Source organism: Ochlerotatus camptorhynchus, unplaced genomic scaffold (assembly GCF_037179485.1).
Source record: "Ochlerotatus camptorhynchus isolate MF236.1 unplaced genomic scaffold, CSIRO-AGI_Acam_v1.1 ptg000577l, whole genome shotgun sequence".
NCBI classification, from domain to species: domain Eukaryota; kingdom Metazoa; phylum Arthropoda; class Insecta; order Diptera; family Culicidae; genus Ochlerotatus; species Ochlerotatus camptorhynchus.
The window spans coordinates 365,020-389,597 of record NW_027041058.1 but is presented as its reverse complement, the minus strand read 5'-3'; the positions used below and the strand labels follow the sequence as shown (position 1 = coordinate 389,597).

The 24,578-nt window shown below is 42.6% G+C and overlaps 2 protein-coding genes across 2 annotated transcripts in view; one reads left to right on the top strand and one right to left on the bottom strand.

Moving 5' to 3' along the window:
• Positions 1-24,578, top strand: part of Rgk2 (Rad, Gem/Kir family member 2) — a 92,884-nt gene that overhangs the window by 7,286 nt on the left and 61,020 nt on the right. The gene's annotated exons all lie outside the window — the stretch shown is intronic.
• Positions 4,634-5,654, bottom strand: LOC135713795 (regulator of nonsense transcripts 3A-like). The gene has a single exon (XM_065237026.1). The coding sequence runs from the start codon at positions 5,558-5,560 to the stop codon at positions 4,634-4,636; it is 927 nt and encodes a 308-aa protein (XP_065093098.1). The 5' UTR covers positions 5,561-5,654.

Sequence of the window (24,578 nt, the reverse complement as noted above, 5' to 3'; positions counted from 1 at the left end):
AACCCAGATTTGAGTGGGATTCAGCGCTTCCATTACTTGCGAGCGTCTCTAAAGGGTGAGGCACTCAAGGTTGTCGATTCCTTCCCAATGAGTGAAGCCAGCTACGGGGTTGCCTGGTCTGCTTTGACCAAACGTTATTCAAACGTCTATCTGCAGAAGAAACGGCACGTCAACGCTCTTCTGCAGTTTCCGAAGTTGAAGAAGGTTTCTGCAAGTGGGATCCATGATGTTATCGATGCATTCGATCGGCACACTAAGATCTTGGATCAATTAGGGGAAGTGACTGCAGGCTGGGGAGCGATGCTGACGCAGCTGTTGGTGTCGAAGCTGGACGACGTGACGCAGAAGGACTGGGAAGAGTACGCGCTGAAGAAGGAGGATCCTGCATTTCTACACGTGATGGAGTTTCTGCAAGGCCAAACCCGCATTCTGGATGCGATTGCGGTTGATCAACGTTCCGAAGGTCCACGGTTTCCACTCTCCACTCCATTCGCACCGTTCAAAAAGCCTGCGCCCAAGTTATCGGTCCACGCAGCGTCGGAGAGTTCGTCACCGAAGTGCGTGTCATGTAGTGGTTCGCACTATATCTCCAACTGCCCTGCTTTTACGAAGCTGACACTGGATAAACGGTTCCAGATAGTAAATTCAAAGAAGCTGTGCAGTAATTGCCTTCGGCGTGACCATTACAGCAAAAAACACCATACTTTACTCCATCCGGGGTTAGCGGCAACTGGAACTGGGTCGGTGACCGGAGATCAAGCTGCTGAACAATCGCAAACGGGCGGTTCTGGTATTTCTACGACAGGTGCAGTTGAAGGTGAAGGTCTCCCCCTCTTCGTTAATACCGTCTTTGGGTGGATAGCAGCTGGCAAAGCGGATTTGGGCAGTCTTAACCCAGTCCCATGTTGCCACGTGGCGGTTGACACGACTCTAGAGGAGAAGATCGAACGGTTCTGGAAAATTGAAGAGATGCAGGATGTACCAAGGAGGACCAAAGAAGAGCAGGATTGCGAGGAGCACTTTCAGGCAACTGTTTCTCGAGATGCCACAGGGAGGTACGTTGTGCGTCTGCCGAAACAAATGGGATTCGAACGGATGATCGGAGAATCGAAGGATATGGCTCTGCGAAGACTTGTGCAGCTAGAACGGCGACTGGATAAGGACGAAGAGTTGCGCAAGCGTTACAACGAGGCGATGCAGACGTACTTGGACCAGGAACACATGACGATAATACCGGAGGAGGAGCTAAAGCGCGATAAACGGCTGTCTTGTTACCTGCCTCACCATCCGGTAATTAAAGAGTCGAGTTCGACCACGAAGGTTCGGCCAGTATTCGACGGTTCGGCTAAAACTACATCCAACCATTCTCTAAACGATGCGTTGATGACGGGTCCAATGATTCAAGATCCCCTGTTCGATTTGGTTCTGCGATTTCGCAAATATTTCATCGCATTAGTTGCTGACATCGAAAAGATGTACCTGCAGGTGAAGGTGCATTTAGATGATGCTGCTCTTCTACGAATTCTGTGGAGATTCTCGTCAAATGAGCCCATTTCAACTTACGAGATGAACAGAGTCACGTTTGGATTGGCCCCATCGTCATTCCTTGCAACGAGGTGTTTGCAGCAGCTGGCACACGACGAAGGCAGTCAATACCCACGAGCGAAAGCGGCGCTCTTGAATGACTTCTACGTGGACGATTTTATCGGAGGGGCGGACTCTGAAAGCGAAGCTATCTTGTTGCGACAAGAGTTGGAGCAGCTGATGTCTAAAGGTGGTTTCAGACTGCGAAAATGGGTAAGCAACGCCCAGAGTGTGTTGGCGGGCCTGGCTGCAGACGAACTGGGAACGCAATCTACACTCAACTTCGATCAGGAACAGGTGAAAGCACTAGGAGTTCACTGGCAACCAGGGCCAGATTTGCTGGGCATAGATGTATCGGGTCTCACTGTAAACGGACAGTGGACAAGGCGCAAAGTATACTCCATCATCGCTCAACTATGGGATCCCTGCGGTTTCACGGCTCCAGTCATTTCGTGGGCAAAGATTCAGATGCAGCTTCTGTGGGTAGCCGCTCAAGGCTGGGACGATCCGTTGCCTGCAGACTTGGCTAATCAGTGGACGAATTTCTATCAGCAGCTGCCAGCTCTCTCCAACATCAAAGTGGATCGGCACGCTTTCACTAATCACCCAATTCTGATTCAGTTTCACGTCTTCTCGGATGCGTCCGAAGCTGCGTACGGCGCGTGCATTTTCGCTAGATCCATCAGCCAACTGGGGCAGATAAAAGTGGAGCTCCTGGCAGCAAAATCTCGTCCAGCTAGTTTGAAGAAGACTACTCTCGCAAGGTTGGAGTTATGCGGTGCCTTCATAGCAGCAAAACTATATCGTTCGACCGTCAAAGCACTCGGTATGGAGAGAACTGAAACCTGGTTCTGGTCCGATTCGACAGTAGTACTATCGTGGTTGAAGCGGCCTGCGTACGTTTGGCCAACATTTGTCGCTAACCGTGTGTCGCACATTCAGGAGTTAACGAAAGGTCACCGCTGGAACCACGTCAAAGGCACGGAGAATCCAGCTGATCTTGTCTCCCGGGGAGTAATGCCGAAGGATCTTGTTGATATGCAACACTGGTTCCATGGACCACACTGGTTATCATTGCTTGATCAACATTGGAACACCGAGCAGCACTTGAAGTACGAGGAACCGCCGGAGGAACAGCTGGAGAAAAGAAAGAACGTATTTGTGGCGGTGAGTTCTCCACAACCTCACCCACTGTTGGACCGTTATTCGTGCTATTGGAAACTCTTGCGGATTACAGCGTACTGCATGAAATTCATCCGTAACTGCCGCCGGACATCCCAAAAAACCCCAAATCTCAGCGTGAAGGATCTGCAGGAGGCCAAGTACGCATTGGTCCGGTGTGTTCAGCGAGAGCCATTCGCAACGGAAATCAAAGCACTCGCCAACCATCGTCTCGTTCCTGTTCACTCGCCGTTGAAACTACTCTACCCGTTCCTGGATCAGCAAGGCATAATACGCGTTGGTGGCCGGCTAAATCTTGCCGACGAATCATACGCTGTTCGACACCCCATGATAATCCCTGGCAACCACTCCTTCTCGCGGCAGGTAGCTGTCGCATATCATAACCTGTCACTCCATTCTGGCCCCCGAATGACGCTCGCTCAAATCCGGCAAGAATTTTGGCCGTTACGTGGTAAGGCATTGGCAACTTATACTTTCCGAAATTGCATTCGCTGCTTTCGAAGCAACCCTGTCCCTGTATCCCAACCACCTGGTCAACTCCCAAAACCCCGTACAACTCCCTCTCGTGCGTTTGCTGTCACTGGTGTAGATTACTGTGGTCCTGTCTACTTAAAGCCAGTACACCGTCGAGCAGCTGCGCCGAAAGCCTACATAGCGGTTTTCGTGTGCTTCAGCACGAAGGCAGTTCACCTCGAGCTGGTGGGGGACCTCACCACTGTTGCCTTCCTAGCTGCGCTGCGACGATTCGTATCCCGTCGAGGTTTACCTGCCGAGATCCACTCGGACAATGGTCTGAATTTTCAAGGAGCCAGCAACCACCTACGAGAACTGTACGACCTTCTGTGTGATCCAATTGCAACCTCGGAAATCGGCAATGAAGCTTCTAAGCGTGGCATCGTTTGGAAATTCATCCCGCCAAGAGCACCAAACTTTGGCGGACTTTGGGAAGCGGCCGTGAAATCTGCCAAAACGTCATTGCTCCGAGTCTTGGGCCAGCGCAAACTGTCGTTCGAGGACATGACCACCGTTCTCACGCAGATCGAGGCGGCCATGAATTCTCGTCCACTCACACCACTGTCTGAAGATCCTGATGAGTTGGACGTGCTCACTCCCGGACACTTTTTGACTGGCTCGGCGTTGCTGGCGATTCCCGATCCGGACTACACGGATATCCCTACGCATCGACTACAGCACTACCAGGAACTGCAACAAGTCGTACAGCAGCATTGGAAGCGGTGGAGGCGGGAGTACATCTCGCAGCTGCACAATCAGAACCAACGATTCCCTCAAGCAACCCTGCTGAAAGTGGGTCAAATGGTGGTCCTGAAGGAGGATGGAGCCACGGCCATCGAGTGGCCTCTAGCCCGAATCACCGAAGTCTTCCCTGGCCCCGATGGTGTGGTCCGAGTAGTGAAGCTACGAACCCCCAACGGTGCTGTCTACAAGCGACAAGCCTCACGAGTCTGTTTGCTGCCGTTTGAGAATGTCTCGACCGAAGGATGGAAACGCTGCCAGCCCGGACAGCGCAACGTAGCTCCCGAGGAAGAATCATAGTAATAAGATATGAACTCTGCGTATTAGTTAATAAGTATTTGATGGTTTTGGATTCGTAAATTCTTTAACAGAATTTAGGTGGCCGGCATGTTAGGTACATTACACAAATCCTTAGATAGTTTCATTTTGAACGCCCCCCGTGTAGCATAAATTCTCTGGTGTAGGTTATCTCTCTCGTATATCTACACGGGGAACCTAGCGATAGTGGTGATAGTACACTACAGTACTCCTCTCTTCGATCCACACATATTGTAGCAGGTCTGTTTTGATCACGTTTGCCTATCAGTACGAAATAAATCATCAAGTCGGTCGGTCACCGTCGTCGCTCTTCGCAGAATATAGTTTTCCTTTTTTTACGTATATCCTTCTTTCCCTGGTTCGGATCCAACCTCGACGGAACCGTTCGAACCACAACTTCTTCCTCCTTTACCTTTTCTTTCTCCTCTTTTATTACCTCCGGGATTGCCTTCCCCGGTTGGCTCTTCTTGTGCCGATCCTCTTTCCGCTGCTTTTTCTTCTCTTCCATCTTTTTACGTTTCTCCTCTCGCTTCTCCTGCTTCTTCTGAGCTATATATTCCAGCAGTGGCGTCGATATAATCTTTTCCTCGTCCTTAATCTTATAGGTGAACTTCAGCTTGCTTTTACTCTTTCCAGCCGTGTCCTTCTCTTCCGCTTCCAGTGCCTCCTTGAAGGCAATGAAGTGAGTATCCGTCTCAATCGTATCACACTTCACGTCCTTCTTTCTTGAACGATTCCTCGGCAACTCCTGAAACGGCGCAAACTCTACCACCGCTGGAAACTCCACCCCTTTAGCATCCACAAAAATATACCCATCAAACTTGTCCTTGAATAGATAGATATCCTCCGACCGGGTGAAATTTATGTAAGCCCTAGAGCAAGCGTTCTTCCCCAGTGACCAATCACCGGAAACGAAATAGAAATCGTCATGATCCAGAATCGGATCGATTTGCTTCCGAAACGTTTCCTCATCCATCGACGGAGGCAGCCGGCGGATAATAACCTTCGTCAGCGGTTTCGGAACATCCTTTTTGGCCTTCTTGTTGCGCTTGCTACCACTTCCATCCTTCTTCTCCTTTTTGGCCTTTGGTTTCATCGGTTCGGCCACAGCCGCACCCGCCGCCGTCTTCGCTGGGTGACCATTGTTGACAGTGCCATCGGTAGCGGATTCCCTTCCTCGTGTTTCAGGCAGTTTCTCTTGCGCTTCCACCGTTGTGGGCATGATTCGCCGTTAGGTGGAGAACATTACTCGCTGGAAATAGATTAATGTTGAAAACACTTTCGCCGAATTGAACGCGTTTTCCGGGGTAATTGATTTGTTGGACACTATACGGAAAACAACACTTTGTTTTCTTCGAGTTTTGTTTCAAAACTCGGCAAGAAAAAGCCACCTAATCAAATTGGAACGTATTCAATATCGTTGTTTACGTATTGCCCTTGGCTGTATGCATTCAACACACAATATGAGCCTAGAGGTCCTAGCGGGCGTAAAACCCCTGCAGAACCGTTTCTGGGAGCTCTCATTAAGAATATTGATTAAATGTAGTGTCAGTAACAACCTTGTGATTGAAAACTTCGAAGAAATGCTCGAATTGAGCATCCAGTCTAGATTCGTGCGAATCTATCTTAATTATATGTCATCGGATATTAGCCTTCCTTGCTATAACCCCTCTCGTGTATGCTTTACTAACTACAGTTCCCCCATTGACTATGATCTCTCCATGAAACAGGCTATTCAAGGAGTTCCAGATCAACTTCGACCTATCTCAATTCCCCACATTTTTGCTGAAAAGTACCAACAAGTCAATTGCAATAGAAGATTTTTCACTGATGGATCACGCATTGATGGATCCACTGGCTTCGGCGTCTTCAATGAATACTCAACCGCCTTTCGGAAACTTCAGGAACCTTGTTCCGTTTATGTTGCTGAGCTAGCAGCAATCAACTTCGCATTGGGGATGATTTCCGATATGCCCATAGACCATTACTTCATCTTCTCGGATAGTCTCAGTTCGATTGAGGCTATTCGGTCGATGAAACAAGGTAGGCACTCATCTTATTTCCTTTCAAAGGTAAGGGAGCAGATGAGTTTGCTGGTCGAAAGATCATATATGATTACCTTTGTATGGGTCCCCTCACATTGCTCAATCCCAGGCAATGAGAAGGCAGACTCTCTCGCAAAGGTGGGCGCACAACAAGGCGAGATTTATGATAGAAGAATTTCACATGATGAATTTTTCCCATTAGTACGTCAGAGTTCTCTTTTAAGTTGGCAAAACGATTGGACAAGTAATTCTCTTGGGCGGTGGTTACATTCCATTATTCCAAATGTTTCTTCGAGAGCGTGGTTTAAAGGTCTGGATGTAAGTCGGGGATTCATTCGAGTTATGTCAAGACTTATGTCCAACCACTACTCGCTAGACGCACATCTCTGTGGAATAAACCTCGTTGACAGCAATATATGTAGGTGCAGAACCGGTTATGATGACATCGATCACGCAGTTTGGTATTGCCCGGGTAATGACGCCTCCAGAGCACAACTATTGGATACCCTAGTGGCCCGAGGTAGACAACCCTTCCGTGAAGTAAGAGATGTATTGGGAACACGTGATCTTCCCTACATGCAAGCGATCTACGAATTCCTTTGTTTGTCTGATGTTAGATTTTGATGTGACTATCCTCTCCTTTCCAAACAATTTCCCGCCATTGTGTCCCAGTCTTATTATCCTCCTGTTCCTGTGCTACTTGCCCCTGCCCAGCCAGGATTTGGTCAACCGTCCGAGAGTAGTATCTGAAGGAGGCTTCAGAAACCAGTTTCCTACCTAGATCCTTCCAATTGAAATTGTTACCTATTAACCTCGAGCCCGCCACGAGTAATTGGTACCCAATACTAACCTAGAAATACTGCTATTTAAAATGTAAATCAAACATTACTGATTTTGGCTCCGCAAAGTGTCACACACGACTGAGCCTAGTAAATAAACGAACTAGTTAAAAAAAAAAAAGGTTTTTTGGAAAAGCGGAAGAAATTTTGTCTAGTTTACCCCCTGAAGTAAAAGTACATATATATATGGGGACTTTAACCAATGCAATGTTGACTTTATTTCTGATATGGACAATGAAAGCATCTTACTTCCAGTCGTTGGGGAAAATTAAACACTCCATTTCATTTTTGACAAAATTGCAAATTTAGGACTTAATCAAATTAACCATGTGAAAAATCAACAAAATTGTTATTTAGACCTTTTATTAACAAATACTTATGAAGATTTCTGTGTGACTGAATCGTTAAGTCCCATATGGAGAAATGAAATGTTTCACACAGCAATAGAATATTCTTTATTCGTTCACATAAATTAAAGAACCAACGACTGCGAATTTGATGAAATCTTTGATTACAATTCAGCAAATTATGATAACATTAGAAATAGATTGAACATTGTCGATTGGCAAGCAATATTAAGAACTGCAGGAAATGTTGAATGTGCAGTTGACGTATTCTACAATGTGTTGCTTGAAATAATACTTGAAGAAGTGCCAATTAAAAGAAGAAGACGTCAGAGTCATGCAAAACATCCGGTTTGGTACAACAGGGAACTAAAAAATTTAAAAAATCAAAAGCAAAAAGTGCACAAATTTTATAAAAAATATAATAGTGAAGAAACTTTGGCATACTATTTAGACATTTGCGATCAGTTAAATTTAGCCGTGAATATGGCATTTGAGGAGTACAATTTAAAAACTGAACTTGAAATAAAATCTTGTCCTAGGAAATTCTTCAATTATGTGAAAACCAAATTAAAATCTGATAATTTTCCATCAAAGATGCATTTGGACGATAGGGTAGGTGAGAACTCGGATGATATATGCAATTTGTTTGCAAATTTCTTCCAAGAAATCTATACTACGTTTTCAGAAGAGGACCGTGACCGTGAATATTTTGAATCTTATCCAGAATTTTCAAGTGACATCAGCGTAAGTCAAATCAAGGTTCATGATATCTTAAAGGGTTTAAACAATTTAGATGCATCTAAAGGTCCTGGCCCTGACGGTGTTCCGCCAGTTTTTATGAAAGCTTTAGCAACTGAACTTACTGCTCCATTATTTTGGATTTTCAATATGTCACTGGAATCCGGAAACTTCCCTAAAATATGGAAAAACTCGTTTTTAGTGCCCATCTTTAAATCGGGCAAAAAATCCGACATACGTAATTATCGTGGTATAGCTATTATCTCTTGCATTCCGAAACTTTTCGAGGCGATTGTAAATGAAAAACTCTTTCTTCAAATTAAAAACAGAATAACTACTACGCAACATGGCTTCTTTAAAGGCCGTTGAACAACTACGAATTTGCTCGAATTAATTAATTATTCGTTGAATGCAATGGATAACGGAAACCATGTAGAAGTGTTGTATACAGATTTCAGCAAAGCGTTTGATCGAATTGACATACCCATGCTTCTTTTTAAACTTAAAAAAATGGGAATTCATTACGCACTCCTCAAGTGGCTTGAATCATATTTAACTGACCGCCATCAAATAGTAAAATACAAAGGAAAGACATCATATCCCGTTGATGTCACTTCTGGAGTTCCTCAAGGCTCCCATTTAGGACCGCTTTTATTTATTCTCTTCGTCAATGACATATCTTTCATTATTAAGAAATTGAAAATTTTAATCTATGCTGACGACATTAAACTTTTTTTGGAAATAAAAGATGCCAAAGACATCATCACATTCAAAGAGGAAATACAGATATTCCATACTTGGTGCCAAAAAAGCTTGCTACAATTAAATATAAAAAAATGTAACTCAATTACCATTAGTAGAAAACGAACCCTACCCGATATAACAATCACTTTAGGAAACCATATCGTAGAAAAGTGTGATAGAGTCAGGGATCTAGGTGTTATTTTGGACTCAAAACTTACTTTCACCGATCATTATAACACAATTATTAACAGAGCTAACAACATGCTTGCTTTCATAAAACGTTTCTGATATAACTTTCACGATCCGTATACGATAAAAACATTGTACATTGCTTATGTAAGATCGATATTAGAATATTGCAGCATAGTTTGGTCACCTTTTTCAATCACACACGAAGAAAGAATAGAGTCCGTTCAAAAGCAGTTTCTATTGTATGCACTCCGCAAGTTAGGTTGGACTGTATTTCCTCTGCCATCTTACACAGCTCGGTGTATGCTCATAAATATCCAAACATTAAAAAAGCGTCGTGAATTTGCTATGATTTCTTTCGTAAACGATATCGTATCACATCGAATTGATTCAATAGAACTATTGTCATCCTTAAATTTATATACACCATCTAGGCATTTACGAAATAGAAATATATTTGCTACAAATCGTCATCGTACGAATTATGCCAAATTTGGACCCTTGTACCAAATGATGGATACATATAATAAGCACTGCGATTACATTGACTTTACAATGACAAAAACCAAATTAAAGCAATATTTTAATTCCTCGCATAACGTCAGCTAGAAGTAATGTTTTAACTTGTTCTCAAGACATATTATAAAAAATATAAACAAAGACAAAATTGTAAACATAGCTCTTAAGACAACAATTGTAAAACGGTCTACACTGATTGACGACAAATAAATAAATAAATAAATAAATAAATAAATAAATAAATAAAAATAAAATTACCATTTATTTTTCATATTTTCTTAAGAAGATTATTATAGAAGCTTCTTTTGGAAGCTAGACGCTTGACCATCGCTCCGCACCTCTACCTAAAAAAACACGGCAGGACAGTAAATCTAAGTAGTTACCGAGGGGGCGACACATCTAAATCTCAATTCTAGGTGCTCAACAAATCTCACACTAGCGAATCAATCTTCGAAAAATCTTCTTTCATTTCTCGCATCTACTTGCATCGCGCATAATATTTTTGCAGGAAATCTTCAGAATCGTCATCAATCTTCTTTCTATCTACTCAGCGTGTGCGCAGCAAAGCACAGCAAAACACTATTTTCCCTGCATCGTAGATAGAGTCGCCTCCCTCGGTAGATACGGAGTAATGGAGTAATTTTTCATGGTTTATGGATCAAAATTAATAATAAAACGTGAATAATATACGTTTAATTTATGGATCATGGCTGTTCTGGATATTGGCATAACCCTGCACCGCCAAGTCCAGCGACAACCCTGTGGGAGATTCAGAGAGCTACGATAACGGTCGCTGTCAGAAATGACAGACGTCAGGTTTGGTTGGAAAAGAAGGTACAATTTCAAACCATCTAGCACACGTTTTAAAGCTAAATTAAGTTAATTGCCTAAATTTGAACTAGTGAAGTAGCTACTGAAGTAGGTTAGTTGGAGGTGCAATTCGTGAAAATATTGAATTCAATTACCCTATAGTTGCTTAATCTAGATACTACAATTTGATCCTAAAATCTGGTAACCTACAATTTGTTCCTAAACGCTATATACTTGATTTACCCTAAGTAACTAGTAAGTAGCTCATTCTACATTATTGGCGTGCAAGGGCGTAGCCAGGTTTCGAGCTAGGGTGGGACGAATAAAAAATTACTAAGGAAAATTTGGCCGAATGCCATTTCACCGAACGCCAGTCGCCCCCTCCCCTGCCCCCCTCTGGCTACGCCTATGTTGGCGTGCCTAACTAAAATAATAATTGAATCCCTAAATCCTAAATCTTTGTTGAAAGAGTGACGAAATATAACTCTTGGCTTGAAAAATCTCCCGCTCAGCCTCCTATCGCTTTTCATGGAGGAATTTCTCTTCCTTTGCGCTTTCCTCCTGCTGCAACTGGTCTAGGGATTCCTCCAGGCTGACCTCATTGATACTTCCTTTTCCAAATTCGGATCCGGCATCACTCCTCGCACTATTCTTTCTGCTAGGTGGTTGCTTTGGGACAGACTTCTTGGTTCCTTTTGGCACCTTGAGCATATGTCTAGATAGAGCTGTAATTAGGGCCTAACAGCTTTTGTAAACAATGACTTCAATCGATGATTTCTAGAAATTCAAGGCTTGCCCACGCAAACCAACCTCCTCATCGTGTGGGAAAACCTTACCCTATCCGAAGGTTATGTTAGTCTGTGTGGGCGTGCCTTGAGTTCCTAGAAATCAGCGATAGAAGGCTTTGTTTACAAAAGCTGTTACGCCCTAATTCCAGCTCTATCTATCTATATATCCTCAGAGCAGTCTCGTTTTGATCTGCTTGAAGCTGAAATAGGTTTTATTATAAGCATTAAGATTGGTTTAGATTTTATATTTTAGTTTTAGTTAGCTGTCCAAAACGAGACTGCTTTGAGGAAGTTGCTGTCATTAACCCGAACATGGCTATATTTTTAAGTGTGCAAACTTGATTTTCTATGAATCACTTTCTTTAGTTTAAAGTTCACTGCTAAATGTGTTATGGATCAATTGCAATATGTTTATGGATATGCTCATTCCTTAGAAATTCAGTGGTACATTTTTACAATTGTGTTGCTAAATTTTACATAAAATATGGATCATATTGATTATTTAACGTCGGTCTCTGTTCCGCAATATTGTGCCAATCACCGACGGACATCGATTGCCATCCATTGACGGCAATCGAATGTGCAGGAAGGCAGCTTCCACACCTGCGTAGGATATCGCACCCATTCAACACACATGGGCCGGGACCAACGGCTTTACTTCCCGTGACCAGAGATTTGTATGGCTCAGAAAAATCCCACCGACCTCGACTCCATTCGAAGGCAATACCAGCGTTCTGGCTTGCCTGTCTTGAAGACCCACTGTAATCGCCTAACAAAAACCATCCAAGCCAGGATGGTGGACCTCAGAAATCAGAACTTTGCTAACAGGATCCGCTCTCTCCCAGATTGTGCAAAACCCTATTGGAATCTAACCAAAATCCTTAAAAATAAGCCAAGACCCATTCCACCACTGACCCCACTGGATAGTCCGGCGACCCAGTGGATCATCTGATAACTCCTGAAGAGAAGGCTGCCGCGATAGGTCAACACTTCGTCAGCTCCCATAATCTCGGACAAAACATCGTCAACCTTCACGAAGCTGAGGTTGCTATAAACGCAACCAATCAGATTCCTCATATTTTCCCGAGGAATCCGTAATTACGGCCTTTATGTTGGCCTATATAAAATCATCTAAAAACATGAAGGCCCCAGGTTTCGACAACATCCTGAATCTGGAACTCAAACACTTCTACAACCATCTGGCGCACTTAATCTGTGCCTCCGACTTGGCTACTTCCCATCGTGTTGGAAGTCAGCTAAAGTCACACCCATCCGGAAACCTGGGAAGGATCCGTCCTCTCCTTCAAGTTTTCAACCAATCAGCCTTCTCGCAGGGTTATCAAAACTGTTCGAAAGAGCAGTCTATTACCGGTTACTCGAGGAATAGTTTGGTTTTCGGAAAAGCCGTTCGACCGTCCACCAGCTGACTCGAGTCACAAACATTCTCAGACGGAACAAGTCTGTTTCGAAAACATCTGCCATGGCGTTGTTGGACGTTGAAAAAGCGTTCGACAATGCCTGGTGTTCAAATTGCAGCACTACGGTCTTCCAATATTCCTAGAGAAGATAATAAATAACTATCCATCGGACAGGACGTTCTGAGTCTCTCTGAATGGCATCATATCGAATGCTTTCACCATCGGTGCCGGGGTTCCACAAGGAATCATCCTTGGCCCCATTTTATTCAACCTGTTCACCTCCGATATGCCAGCTCTCCCTGATGGTGGATCGTTGTCTCTGTTCACAGATGACACATCGATCGTCTACAAGGTTAGGGTCATTGGAGTTCTGACTGCCAAAATTCACAGAGGTCTGGATGTCCTTTCTGAATATTTCAACTACTGGAAGATCCATATCAACGCGGCAAAGACCCAGGTCATCATCTTTCCACACTCTAAATCTCCTAGACTTGTTCCGTCGGAGAATAATAAGATCTGCCTGAACGGCACAGTAGTGGAATGGTCGAAAGAGGTAGTCTACCTAGACTTAACACTAGACAGCAAGCTGATTTTCAGGGAGCACGTTGATAAAACGAAAAACAAGTGTAACATCCTGATAAGATCCCTGTATCCACTCATCAACAGGAGGTCTACCCTGCCCCTGAAAAATAAGCTTGCTGTTTACAAATAAATCATCCTTCCCGTAATCGAGTACGGGATGCCAATCTGCGAGAGTTGCGTCAAATGCCATCACCTTAAACTCCAAAGGATACAGAACAAGATCCTTAGGATGGTCCTTAACAGTCCCTCGCGGACTAGCAATTCTGAGATCTACCTCCTGGGTGGAATTCGGACATTAGAAGAACAGAGAGTATTCATCCTGGAAAGGCTCAGAGACACCTGTCTGAGATCAACTCATCAGATCATGCGTGATCTAGCCCTAACGTGCTAAGTTATACTCGAAGTTAGGTAGGTTTTCACTTTTTTCAATTCAAATATAACACCCCTCCAAAGGGCATTTTGTAGAATAGTAGAAAAACGTGAATACGTAAATTAGAATAACAAATTAAACAAAGATGAAGAGCCTGATAGGCTAATCAATTAAAATGTTAAAACAGTGTAAAATCATAATTAACAGAAATAAACAGTAATTTTACTATTACTACAACCACCGACCTCGGCTGGGATTGAACCCAGACCCATTGGGGTGAGAAAGTAGTCACGCTTGCCACTACACCACCGGTGCCGGCTACTAATCTATAGATCTACGGAAAGTTTCGTAGAACCGACATCACTGACTTCCATTCTGTTTTTATTTAACACAGCTGACGCGATGACAGAACGAGGGAAAAGCAACTCGTGAAAAATTGCATGAACAAGGGATGTTCCGGTTGCAAAACAGTGCTTTGGAATGTGCATGATAGAGGGTGCTAGTGTGCATGCAAAATACGCTTGACGATATTTTTGAAGAATTTTCTTCTAAGAGTTATGTCTGTTTGTCCGTGCTATAGATATGCAAAGAGTAGGTAAATCTTAACATTTGAATCAACACCAATGAATGTGCGAGCGGTGCCGGTGGTGTAGTGGTAAGCGTGATTACTTCTCACCCCAGCAGGCCTGGGTTCAATCCCAGTCGGCACCGCCGGGATGTTCTGAGGCATAACATCTCTGATCACGCCTTCCTTCGGAAGGGAAGTAAAGCCGTTGGTCCCCGGTTCATGGAGTTGATGGGTCGATAGGTAGGGTCTAGGTGTGGGAGCTGCCTTCCTGGCGTCGGTAGCATTGGTGCTCAGCACGGAAAACAAGATCGACGGAAAACAAAACCAAAGAAAAAAAACCAATGAATGTTTACTCTTAAAGTCCGAGATGTGCAGTGAGCATTTCTCACTTTATTTTTGCAAGGCAAAAACAAATACAGTTTATTACTAGTATTAAAATCTACTTTTTTACGTATGTATAACAAGTTAAAACTCTATTCTATCTACTGCTTCAAAAAGAACTATGTTTCGTCAACTGTGTGCAAATGAGCAGTTCGTGATCAAAACCATGCCAAGCATGCCTGTTGGGAAGACGGCAGTGAGGGATCATTTTCTTTGCCACAAAATAATAAATAGTCATGAGATGATAGGATTACTAAACTCTCAATCATGAACTACGGAAATGCTCAAGAAGAACTCTAAATTGTAGCTAAAAGAACATAATATGCTCGCAAGAAGGTGACCGAAAGAAACTGCTAACCGAATATCACAAGTGTTCTGTAACCGGAGCAACTTTCCACTTTCTTGCGCTTGGTTCAGATATTTGCTCCAATTGTGAATAATTAACAAGTCTGCGTTTTTCCTCGTTTCACTTTGAGAGATCCGGTAGTGATTTTTCTTTTTGCCATAGGGTAGAGAATTATTTGCTTTTGACGTTGACCGACTGAAGGATGCGGAACAGCGAGTAACAGCACCTAGTAAGAACCATCGCGAACAGCAAACGACCGACAGACCTGCCGACCCACCGAGAGAGCATTATCGTCGTCGTCGGAAGATGGAAATATGGAACGCGGAAAATTGGCATTAATTAGAATTTAATTAAAATTAATGTCGCTGGTATTAAATTTACACACAGCGTCTTCAGAATGCAATTAGGGTCCGCTTTGGTTGGACATTTTGCCGCGATTGGAATTTCTTTAAATAGGAGATAGTCCAACGACGTTCGAAGTGAGCATCCAGGAGGTGGAAAGAGTTTATGAACATTTTCGGATTATACAGGCGAGGTGATTGTTGTGCTAATCACAGTAGATGGGTCATAATGAGTTCAGAGAAGGGTAAAGACGCAGTTTCCTTCGAAGTGAACTTGAAGCTCAAACCTTCAGAGTAGACAATTCTATTGTAAAAGCATTCAAATCGCTCGACCTTCGTTGAATTCATTAATTGAGGAAAACAAACAATTCTGAACCGTCTTTCGCAGGAAAGTTTGTGCAAGACAGCTTGACATGCTAAATGAGAAACTCGCGTTAATTGCTCAACGAACATCTCAAACAAGATTAATGTAAAACTGCTTCATTGTTGCGAAATTGACACTCTACTGGAACATCACATACGTTAATGAAACTGTAGTGCTTTTTTGTAAGGCATTTTATTACATTTACCGCTCCAAAAAGAAAGATGCTTGAACCGTCGCACTGTTACGTAAGTTCTAAGCGAAAAAATATAAAAGAGCGCTGTGAATAAAGCAGCTTGATTTTATGGACTCGAACTACATTGTTGTTTGGTGTGCCTTTAAAATTTTATCTTGCAATGTGTCTCATTCTTCCTAGCAGGAGGGGACCGAAGATGGAATCGAGCATGTGGATCATTGAATTTAATCGAGAAGTCAGATCTGACTCTACACGCCTATAAACGATACCTTCAACGTCAAGCAATTGATTTGACATTCTTCAAAATCTATTCCATTTCATTTGAAGGCATCCAAATAATAATGAAAAAAAAATGGGCAATATTTCTCTGGAAGCCATAAGACCCGCCATATAACGAGGCAGAACTTCTGATTACCGTACATAGTAGAGGACAATCTATTTCCAATTTCAGCACGAGACGGGGCGATGCTATTCGGATGAAAGCTCGTCGAGCAAATCGTTCGAGGATTGTTAAAATGTCTCAAACAGGACACATTTCCTAGAAGGAATCCATACTGATGGGGTGTGCCATGATGAGCTGCCATTGTACGCGTGTGAGGTGGCACGTTAGGTCAATAGCCTGTTGCCGGCGAGAAATTGAGGAATTGCCCGAAAAACCATTTCTAGGATTATTCGGAAAATGCTGGGAGTTTACTATAGCAGTAAACAACAGCTGACACATTCTACCAGGATGTATCCACGTTTTTGCCTGATTGCTTGAAAGTTTTTGTACTGTAACTAAAATAAAATGAAAAGTAATCCTTAAATATGATTGGATGATTGGAAAGTGTGATGAATTTCCTATAAGAATTGAGCACGAGTTTATGATTTAAGTATCCCAATGTGTCTGGGTTCAATCCCAGTCGAGGTCGATGGAATTTTTCTGAGATCTCTGGTCACGTCTTCCTACTGAAGGAAAAAAAAACCGTCGATCCCGGTTGTTGGATGCGATATCTACCCACGTGTGGAAGCCGCCTCCCTGGCCATTCGATTGCCGTTAATGGATGGCAATCTATGTCCATTGGTGATTTGCACTAGATTGAGACCGACGTTATTCTACGGAGGAATCAAGAAGAAGAATATTTAGCGATAAATTTTCATTTTTGACTGGGCCTCACATTAATAATTCAAAAATGAGGCATGTGACGAAAAAGGGGGGTGTTTTCAAACGCATATTTCTACCAAGCAGTGATGGGAAATATGTCATGCAATATCCCATTCGACAGGGAATTTATCCAGCAATGTTTAAAAATATAATAAATACAGTGAAAATAGTTAAACAGCTAAAAAATGTAACGAAAATTGGAAGCACCAAAATTCCCAATACATTTGCTGAGACCAGAAATGGTGAAATGGCGTTCGTTGCTGTGACGTCGTCACGTCCACTTACACCATCGGACTGGCCTTGGTTTTTCTTTCTCTTCTTGGATCGTTTCACCGTGGCGGAGGTGCTCCGGAAGCGCTGTCTTCCCATCACACGATGCGACCGACACTACTGACGACGCGAATAAACGTTTGGAATAAACTATCGAACAACTCGGCAGTGGGAGCAAATACCGGACTGTACCATAGAGGTAACTCTAAGACTAGAAGGTCCCGAAATAACGTGCTCAACTTTTTGGCTCAGCTCTGGTACTCTCTTCGGTCCCAAGCGAATCGATTCACCCCTCGAAACATAGGAAAAACCAATAACCCCTCATTATATCTGTCAAACTTTCATAGCGAATCAAAACAAACATTGCGTAGTACTAGAATTTCGACTAGAATGGGATACGTTAACCGTTTGCTTGGGACCAATAGGCTAGTCAAGTAGTGAGCCAATTTAAAATCGTTAGTTGCGTATTGATTGTTGGTGCTACTATCTGTCTAGGGATTTGCCCTCACAAAGCAATGCTAGTTAGATTTTATTCACATTCACGCTAATTTGGGTTAACTCAAATTAAATGCTTCATTATATGACTTAATTTTCATTTTTTTCAAATCATCGTTATTCCACACCAACTCTATCTACCACATTCTTCCTCTCCTCTACTCTTTTGAGCACAGATGCAACCTCATTGAATTATTTTCTTTTTAGTTTTGTTTTGTTTGCTAGTCGACACAACATATTTATATCTTCCTTGATTTGTTTTCCGTCGATCTTGATTTCCGTACTGAGCACCAATGCTACCGACGCCAGGGATGCTGCTCCCACACCTGGACCCTACCTATCAACCCATCAACTCATGAACCGGGGACCAACGGCTTTACTTCCCTTCCGAAGGAAGGCGTGATCAGGGATGTTATGCCTCAGAACATCCCGGCGGCGCCGACTGAGATTGAACCCAGGCCTGCTGGGGTGAAAGGTAATTACGCTTACCACTACACCACCGGCGCCGCTAGAACATATTTATACATCCTACCTATTTGAATATGACCGTTGAATTCAGGTCAATACTACGAATTTTTAATATCCAAAAACACGAAAACGAACTCAATCTTAGAAATAAATCTCAATAGCATCGTGTCCTAGAGGTGGGCAAAACAGCTCATCTGACTGAGCGGATCAGACCCGTCCAGCTAAATAAGGGGAGATGATAATTTTGAACAGCTCTTCAGCTCACATTGAAATTATAGAAATTTTGACACAAATTCAAAATCATAAAAGAAATAAATGGTTTTGGTGACCCTAAACCAATAGAGCTATATCTTAAAACTACATAAAATAGTAAAAGTAATCTAAACCAATAAATCCGTAAATTACAACATTGCTTTACTTTTCAATTGAAAACGCCACTAACGCATCAACTGAACAACCACCGCGTAAACTAAAATGCAAGCAAAATTGCCATATCAGTAAAAGTAAAGAGTTATACCAATATCACACGCGATGATAGAATTGACGCCTTTTCTCATGCTGTGCAATTCAGTCTACATACAGATTTTAATGCTGATGTTAATTCTCCAGCAAAATTGCTCTCACCATTCTCGGCTCAGATCCGGTTCCGGAGCAGAATCGTGAAGAATCGAGAGAAAAACGATCCGAAGAGCTGGTCGGATCAGAGAGCTGTCATCCTGAGCAGCTCCCAGTGAATCATTCGAGTCGATGATTCAGATCCCGAGCTGAGCTATGAGGTAGAGAGCTGCATTTCGCTGTTCGGTTATCTGCTTTTGTGCGGATCTTTCACTCCCCAGAGAATGATGGGAAGAGAGATGAGAGCACATGAGAGCAGCAATAACATAAGCAATAAGAGCCGGGAACGTAGATACATTGGATAATACCAGTAGACATTCAACATAGTGTAAAACATGTAAATATGTATCGTAAGTGGAGCGTGGAGTCCTTCATTGAAAAGTTCCTCTATAAGTGACGGATTGAATGGATTAGACTTGTTATATCAGTGAGCTGATGAGCTGCGGTTCCTAAAAATTAAACCGCGGGCTATCAGCTCACTTTAGTGAATCGACTCTTTAGAACAGCTAGGGAGCGGATCGCACATCTCTATCGTGTACATGAGCATGACCAATCACTTCATGCTTTAAACAAGTTTAAATATAATTGAACCATCATTTTCACACCATCAACATTAGTATTACAATAAATTTAAACAATAATTGATGACAGCTTCAGCCATATTGATGTTATGATTCTTCATAACATAGCTTTTTTATTAACTTCAACATTATCATAAACTCTAATCAATTTCATGTAATTTACCAATGCCAACGATTTCAAAATAACACCATCAATTTTATCTGAGTTTTACACTTTTTCTAAGAATTTACTAAAACTCCATTATTCCCATGCAATTTACAACTGAATTGTCTTACAATTTTACTCAGAATCATCATAAAGTTCTCTTTCCGAAAATTTGCTAGAGAGAACTTTCTTTTCGAGATGTAATTGAAATTAATTCGATTCCTTATTATCTTACGTGGATCTTGGAATCCTTCACAATCGCCATGGAAGTCTCCAAGTATCTGTTCAATAATGTTCTATGGGTGAGGCTATTAGATAATGACACTTTTCATTTGGTGGTTGTTGCGTGCAATTCTCATTAGTGATTACCGAAAATCAGTTATGAAAAATATCATGACGCTCACTCAACCACTCGTCAACGCATCAACGAACAAACTATCGCTGACAGAACGTTTTGTCGCGCAGTGAGAGGTAGAGCCATGGCAAACAACCAGTAATGGTCACTGCTCACAGGTAAAACGTAACACTGCCGATGATGCAGTACGATGATGAGAAAAAGTGAAACTACAGAAGAAAATGAAAACAATGCCTACGCATTCCAAGTTCGTCTCGGCACGCGCGACTGTGTGAGTTACAAACATAGCTGGCAAAATTAAATGGAAGCTGTTGGGTCCACTCACGAACACACGCACATAAGCAAGCAAAGCAGCAACTGCTTCAAAACGAGCACAGATGAGTGTCGTGATTGTCGGGAATGACCAACATCCTTGGCAAGTAATCGCTGAAACCGCCACCGATGGTTGTGGTGTTAGTTGTTAGTGTTGGTAACAGTTTTTAAGGTACACTCATGTGTGCCGCATGATTATATCACCCGGTGGAAACTAACGATTTTAAATTGGTTCACTATTTGACTAGCCTATAGAGATTAGTGACGTTTAACGCACGCACACTTGCGAGAGCAACGCCGTGTAAAGTTGTTTATTATTTTCCTCTGGCTAACCAAAAAAATGTATGAAAGTAGATCTGTCAAAATGAGTTTGACATCGATTTGTTATGTATTTTCCTCGGATATTCACTAACACGCTCTCATATATATACAACCAGACGTGAAAATCTCTATTGGTCCTAAGCAAATCGATTAACGTACCCCATTCTAGTCGAAATTCTAGTACTCTACTATGTTTGTTTTGATTCGCAATGAAAGATTGACAGATAAAATGAGGGGCTCGTGGATTTTCCTATATTTCGAGGGGTGCATCGATTAGCTTGGGACCGAAGAGAGTACCAGAGCTGAGCCAAAAAACTGAGCACGTTTCTTCGGGACCTTCTGGTTCCTCTATGGTTATATCCCGTTAAAAGTTAATAAAGGGTGTCCACGATGAAATTGCCACACACAAAATTGATTCGCAAAATTCGAGTTTTCATCCGATTGCCATCAAATTTTCAGGGTTTTAGAAATAACTATTAAACTTCATTTTACCATTTTACTCGTATTTTATTTACAGTCCATACGCAAATGCCCGCACCTTGGCCTTAACCCCGGCCATAAGATTCTGCACAACCTGTGAATCAACCGTTTTTTGCATGTAAACCCATACTTTCTTCAGTTCCTCGACTGTCTTCACTACCTTAGGTCGTTTAAGGGGGTATTCCCAATCTTTTGCCTTTTTTCGGCCTGTTTTTCAATTAATTTTTTTCAAGGAAAATGAATAGTAATGCGCCTAACTCTTTGGGATTCTTGTTTATTGAACATTAAAGTTTACAAATAAATTTTTTTCGACATAAAAAAAGACATTATTGACGTCACAAAATGGCGGCAAACAGACCCCTGTTCGCCGCAAACGCCTGGACGGGCGAAGACTTTTCTCTGGAACGGCTTCATCTGAAACAGATTTCGTGTGAAATTAATAATCTGCATAAGATTCTCGGGAGCTTCTCCCGTTGGCAGCAAAAAATCTTGCAAATTAACAAAATGGCGGCCATATGAAAAAACAGGCTATTTTTAGCCCGCTTTTTTGCAGCTTTAAGGTGCTTCAAACAATGGTAAATGTTAATATTTTTGGCTGAAAGTGGGAGAAGCTCAAAAGAATTTAATAAGGAACAAAATGCGCAAAGATTCAAGTCAATATCTCTTATAGTTTCTGAGAAAAATCTTCGCCCGATAAAAAAATGTGGTTTCGAGAAAAACGCGTTTAAAGTTTTGACTTTAGTTAAAACCATTTGGGGGTTCTTACCATTAGTCAGCTATGCCTGGACACCGAATTCGCTGATCGGAAAACGGCTTGGGGGGATGAAAGTATATAGTCTAAAGTACAAAAAAACGTGAAAAAAAAATTTGGATTTTTTGAAAAAAAAGATCGGGAATACCCCCTTAAGAAGGTGCTGCTTCATAATCGCCCAGTACTTCTCGATGGGGCGGAGCTCCGGAGTGTTGGGAGGGTTGAACATTTTCGGCACGAAATTGACCTTATTGTCCGCATACCACTTCAGCACGTCCTTGGAGTAGTGGCATGAGGCCAAATCCGGCCAGAAGATTGTTGGAACGTTGTGGGCCTTCAGGAGAGGAAGCAGCCGCTTATGGAGGCACTCTTTTATGTACACCTGTCCGTTCATCGTGTCCTGGGTCACGAAAGGTGCACTCCGCTTCCCGCACGTGCAGATGGCTTGCCAAACCAGGAATTTCTTCGCAAATTTGGACATCTTCTGAGTGCGGACATGCTCCGGAACGCTGAACTTATCCTTGGCCGTGAAAAACAGGTTGCCGGGGATCTGTTTGAAGTCGGCCTTCACATATGTTTCGTCATCCATGATACAGCATTCAACTTTCGTCAGCATGTTGAGGTACAACTTCCTGGCACGGGTTTTGGCGGACTTGTTCTGCTTCTCGTCGCGATTAGGGGCCTTTTATACCTTGAACGTTCGAAGCCCAGCCTTAGTTTTGGCCTTCTGGACAAAACTTCGGCTTAGGTGCAGCTTCTTAGCCACATCCCTAACGGAGGCGTTCGGATTTCGGTTGAAGGCCCCAACTACGCGGTTGTGATTTTTGGTGTTGTACGGAATACTTTTTCCTTCACTTCTGGGCTTCCGATCGGTGGTCAACCGTTCCTAGAACCGCTTAATCACTCGCGACACCGTGGAATTCGCGATTCTCAACGTTTTAGCGATGGAACGATGCGAGAGATCCTTGTTCTCGTGATGAATGCGCAAGATTTTATCACGCACGAGCTGTTCTTTCGACTCCATTTCCGCGAGTTTTGATCACAGGACTTTAAAACTTGCAGGATGTAAATAATGCACTATGAACTAAATCCACCCAAATTTTCATTAAATTCTACCCAACGGTTAAAAAGTTAGAGCAATTTCATAGTGTGGCAATTTCATCGTGGACACCCTTTAACTGAAATACTGGTGTAGAAATGCTGCTATCACATCCAATTATAATGCACTTCATTTTTAGGCAACGATAATTCCTGTTAAACACAGTAAACAGCGCCTATGGCACAACAAAGATTTAAAAAAAATCCGTCCCCCGCTCGCGACAAACTTTCCTAACAACGTATCATGCATGAACAGAGCTAGCTTGCGAATTTTTGCAGCAACTGTCAAATGTTGACGTAAAATTGAACCAGAAAACCAGAATTTATCGGCTTCACACAAAGTATATTGGAATGACATTTGTGTCATAGATGTGGAATGACCAGACCGGTGATGGATCACCACTGAAGACGACATTTACCAGTTGCTTTTTACTTCTTTCGTCAACTTGATGGATGGTCATGGCACAAACGAAGTGACAAACGACTAACCAGCGGAGAAATCAATTAAAATAATGTGGTTCGCTGTAATAGAATTTTCATAGAAGCTTGTGCCATCAGCCACCAGAAGGGTTTTTTTTTTGTGATTTGAACAAAGTTGATTTTGTGTGCAATGATCTTTGACAGTGTGCAAAGAGTGTATCATTTTGTCATTTTTTAGACCCAAAACATTCTACTAAATCCTGATGAATGTGGGCGTCTTAGTGGAATACCTGTATAATGAGAGAGAGAAGGATTAGTAATTTCCATTTAATTCCACTACTTTATTTGCTTATCCTTGACAGATACGCGTTTTTCGTCTACAATGTGCAGACTTCTTCAGTGTCTTGTACTAATACTCGACTAGTCGCTTGTCGAATCACCCCTCGAAACATAGGTAAAACCAATAACCCCTCATTTTATCTGTCAAACTTTCATAGCGAATCAAAACAAACATTGCGTAGTACTAGAATTTCGACTAGAATAGGGTACATTAATCGTTTGCTTGGGACCAATAGGCTACTAAAGTGGTGAGCCAATTTAAAATCGTTAGTTTCGTATTGATTGTTGGTAGTAGTGTTGCCATGTGCTAAAGGGTGATACGGTCAAAATTTGGTCAATATCAACTTGACGTATTTCTTTCAATTTTGCATTTAAAAAACCTGAACACCCCTCATTTTGAAGGTGTGTGTGTGTAGAATGTTGCTCCTATTTTGATTTTGGAATTCACTCTTCAGTTGTCAAAATGCCGTCCAAGCAAGAAGAGCAGCGTATCAAAATTTTGCTCGCGCATCGCGAAAATCCGAGCTACTCGCACGCAAAGTTGGCAAAATCGCTAAAAGTTGCCAAGTCAATCGTTACAAATGTAATTAAAGTGTTTGGGGAACGTTTGTCGACAGCCAGGAAGTCTGGATCGGGGGGAAATCGAAAACCGGAAGCCGCTGAGACGACAAAGAGAGTTCCCGGTAGTTTCAAGCGAAACCCACACCTCTCTCTCCAAGATGCCGCAAATAAGCTGGGTGTATCGTCTACAACCGTGCATCGAGCCAAAAAACGAGCCGGACTATCGACTTACAAGAAGGTAGTGACTCCAAATCGCGATGATAAACAAAATACGACGGGCAAAGCGCGATCCCGGAGGCTGTA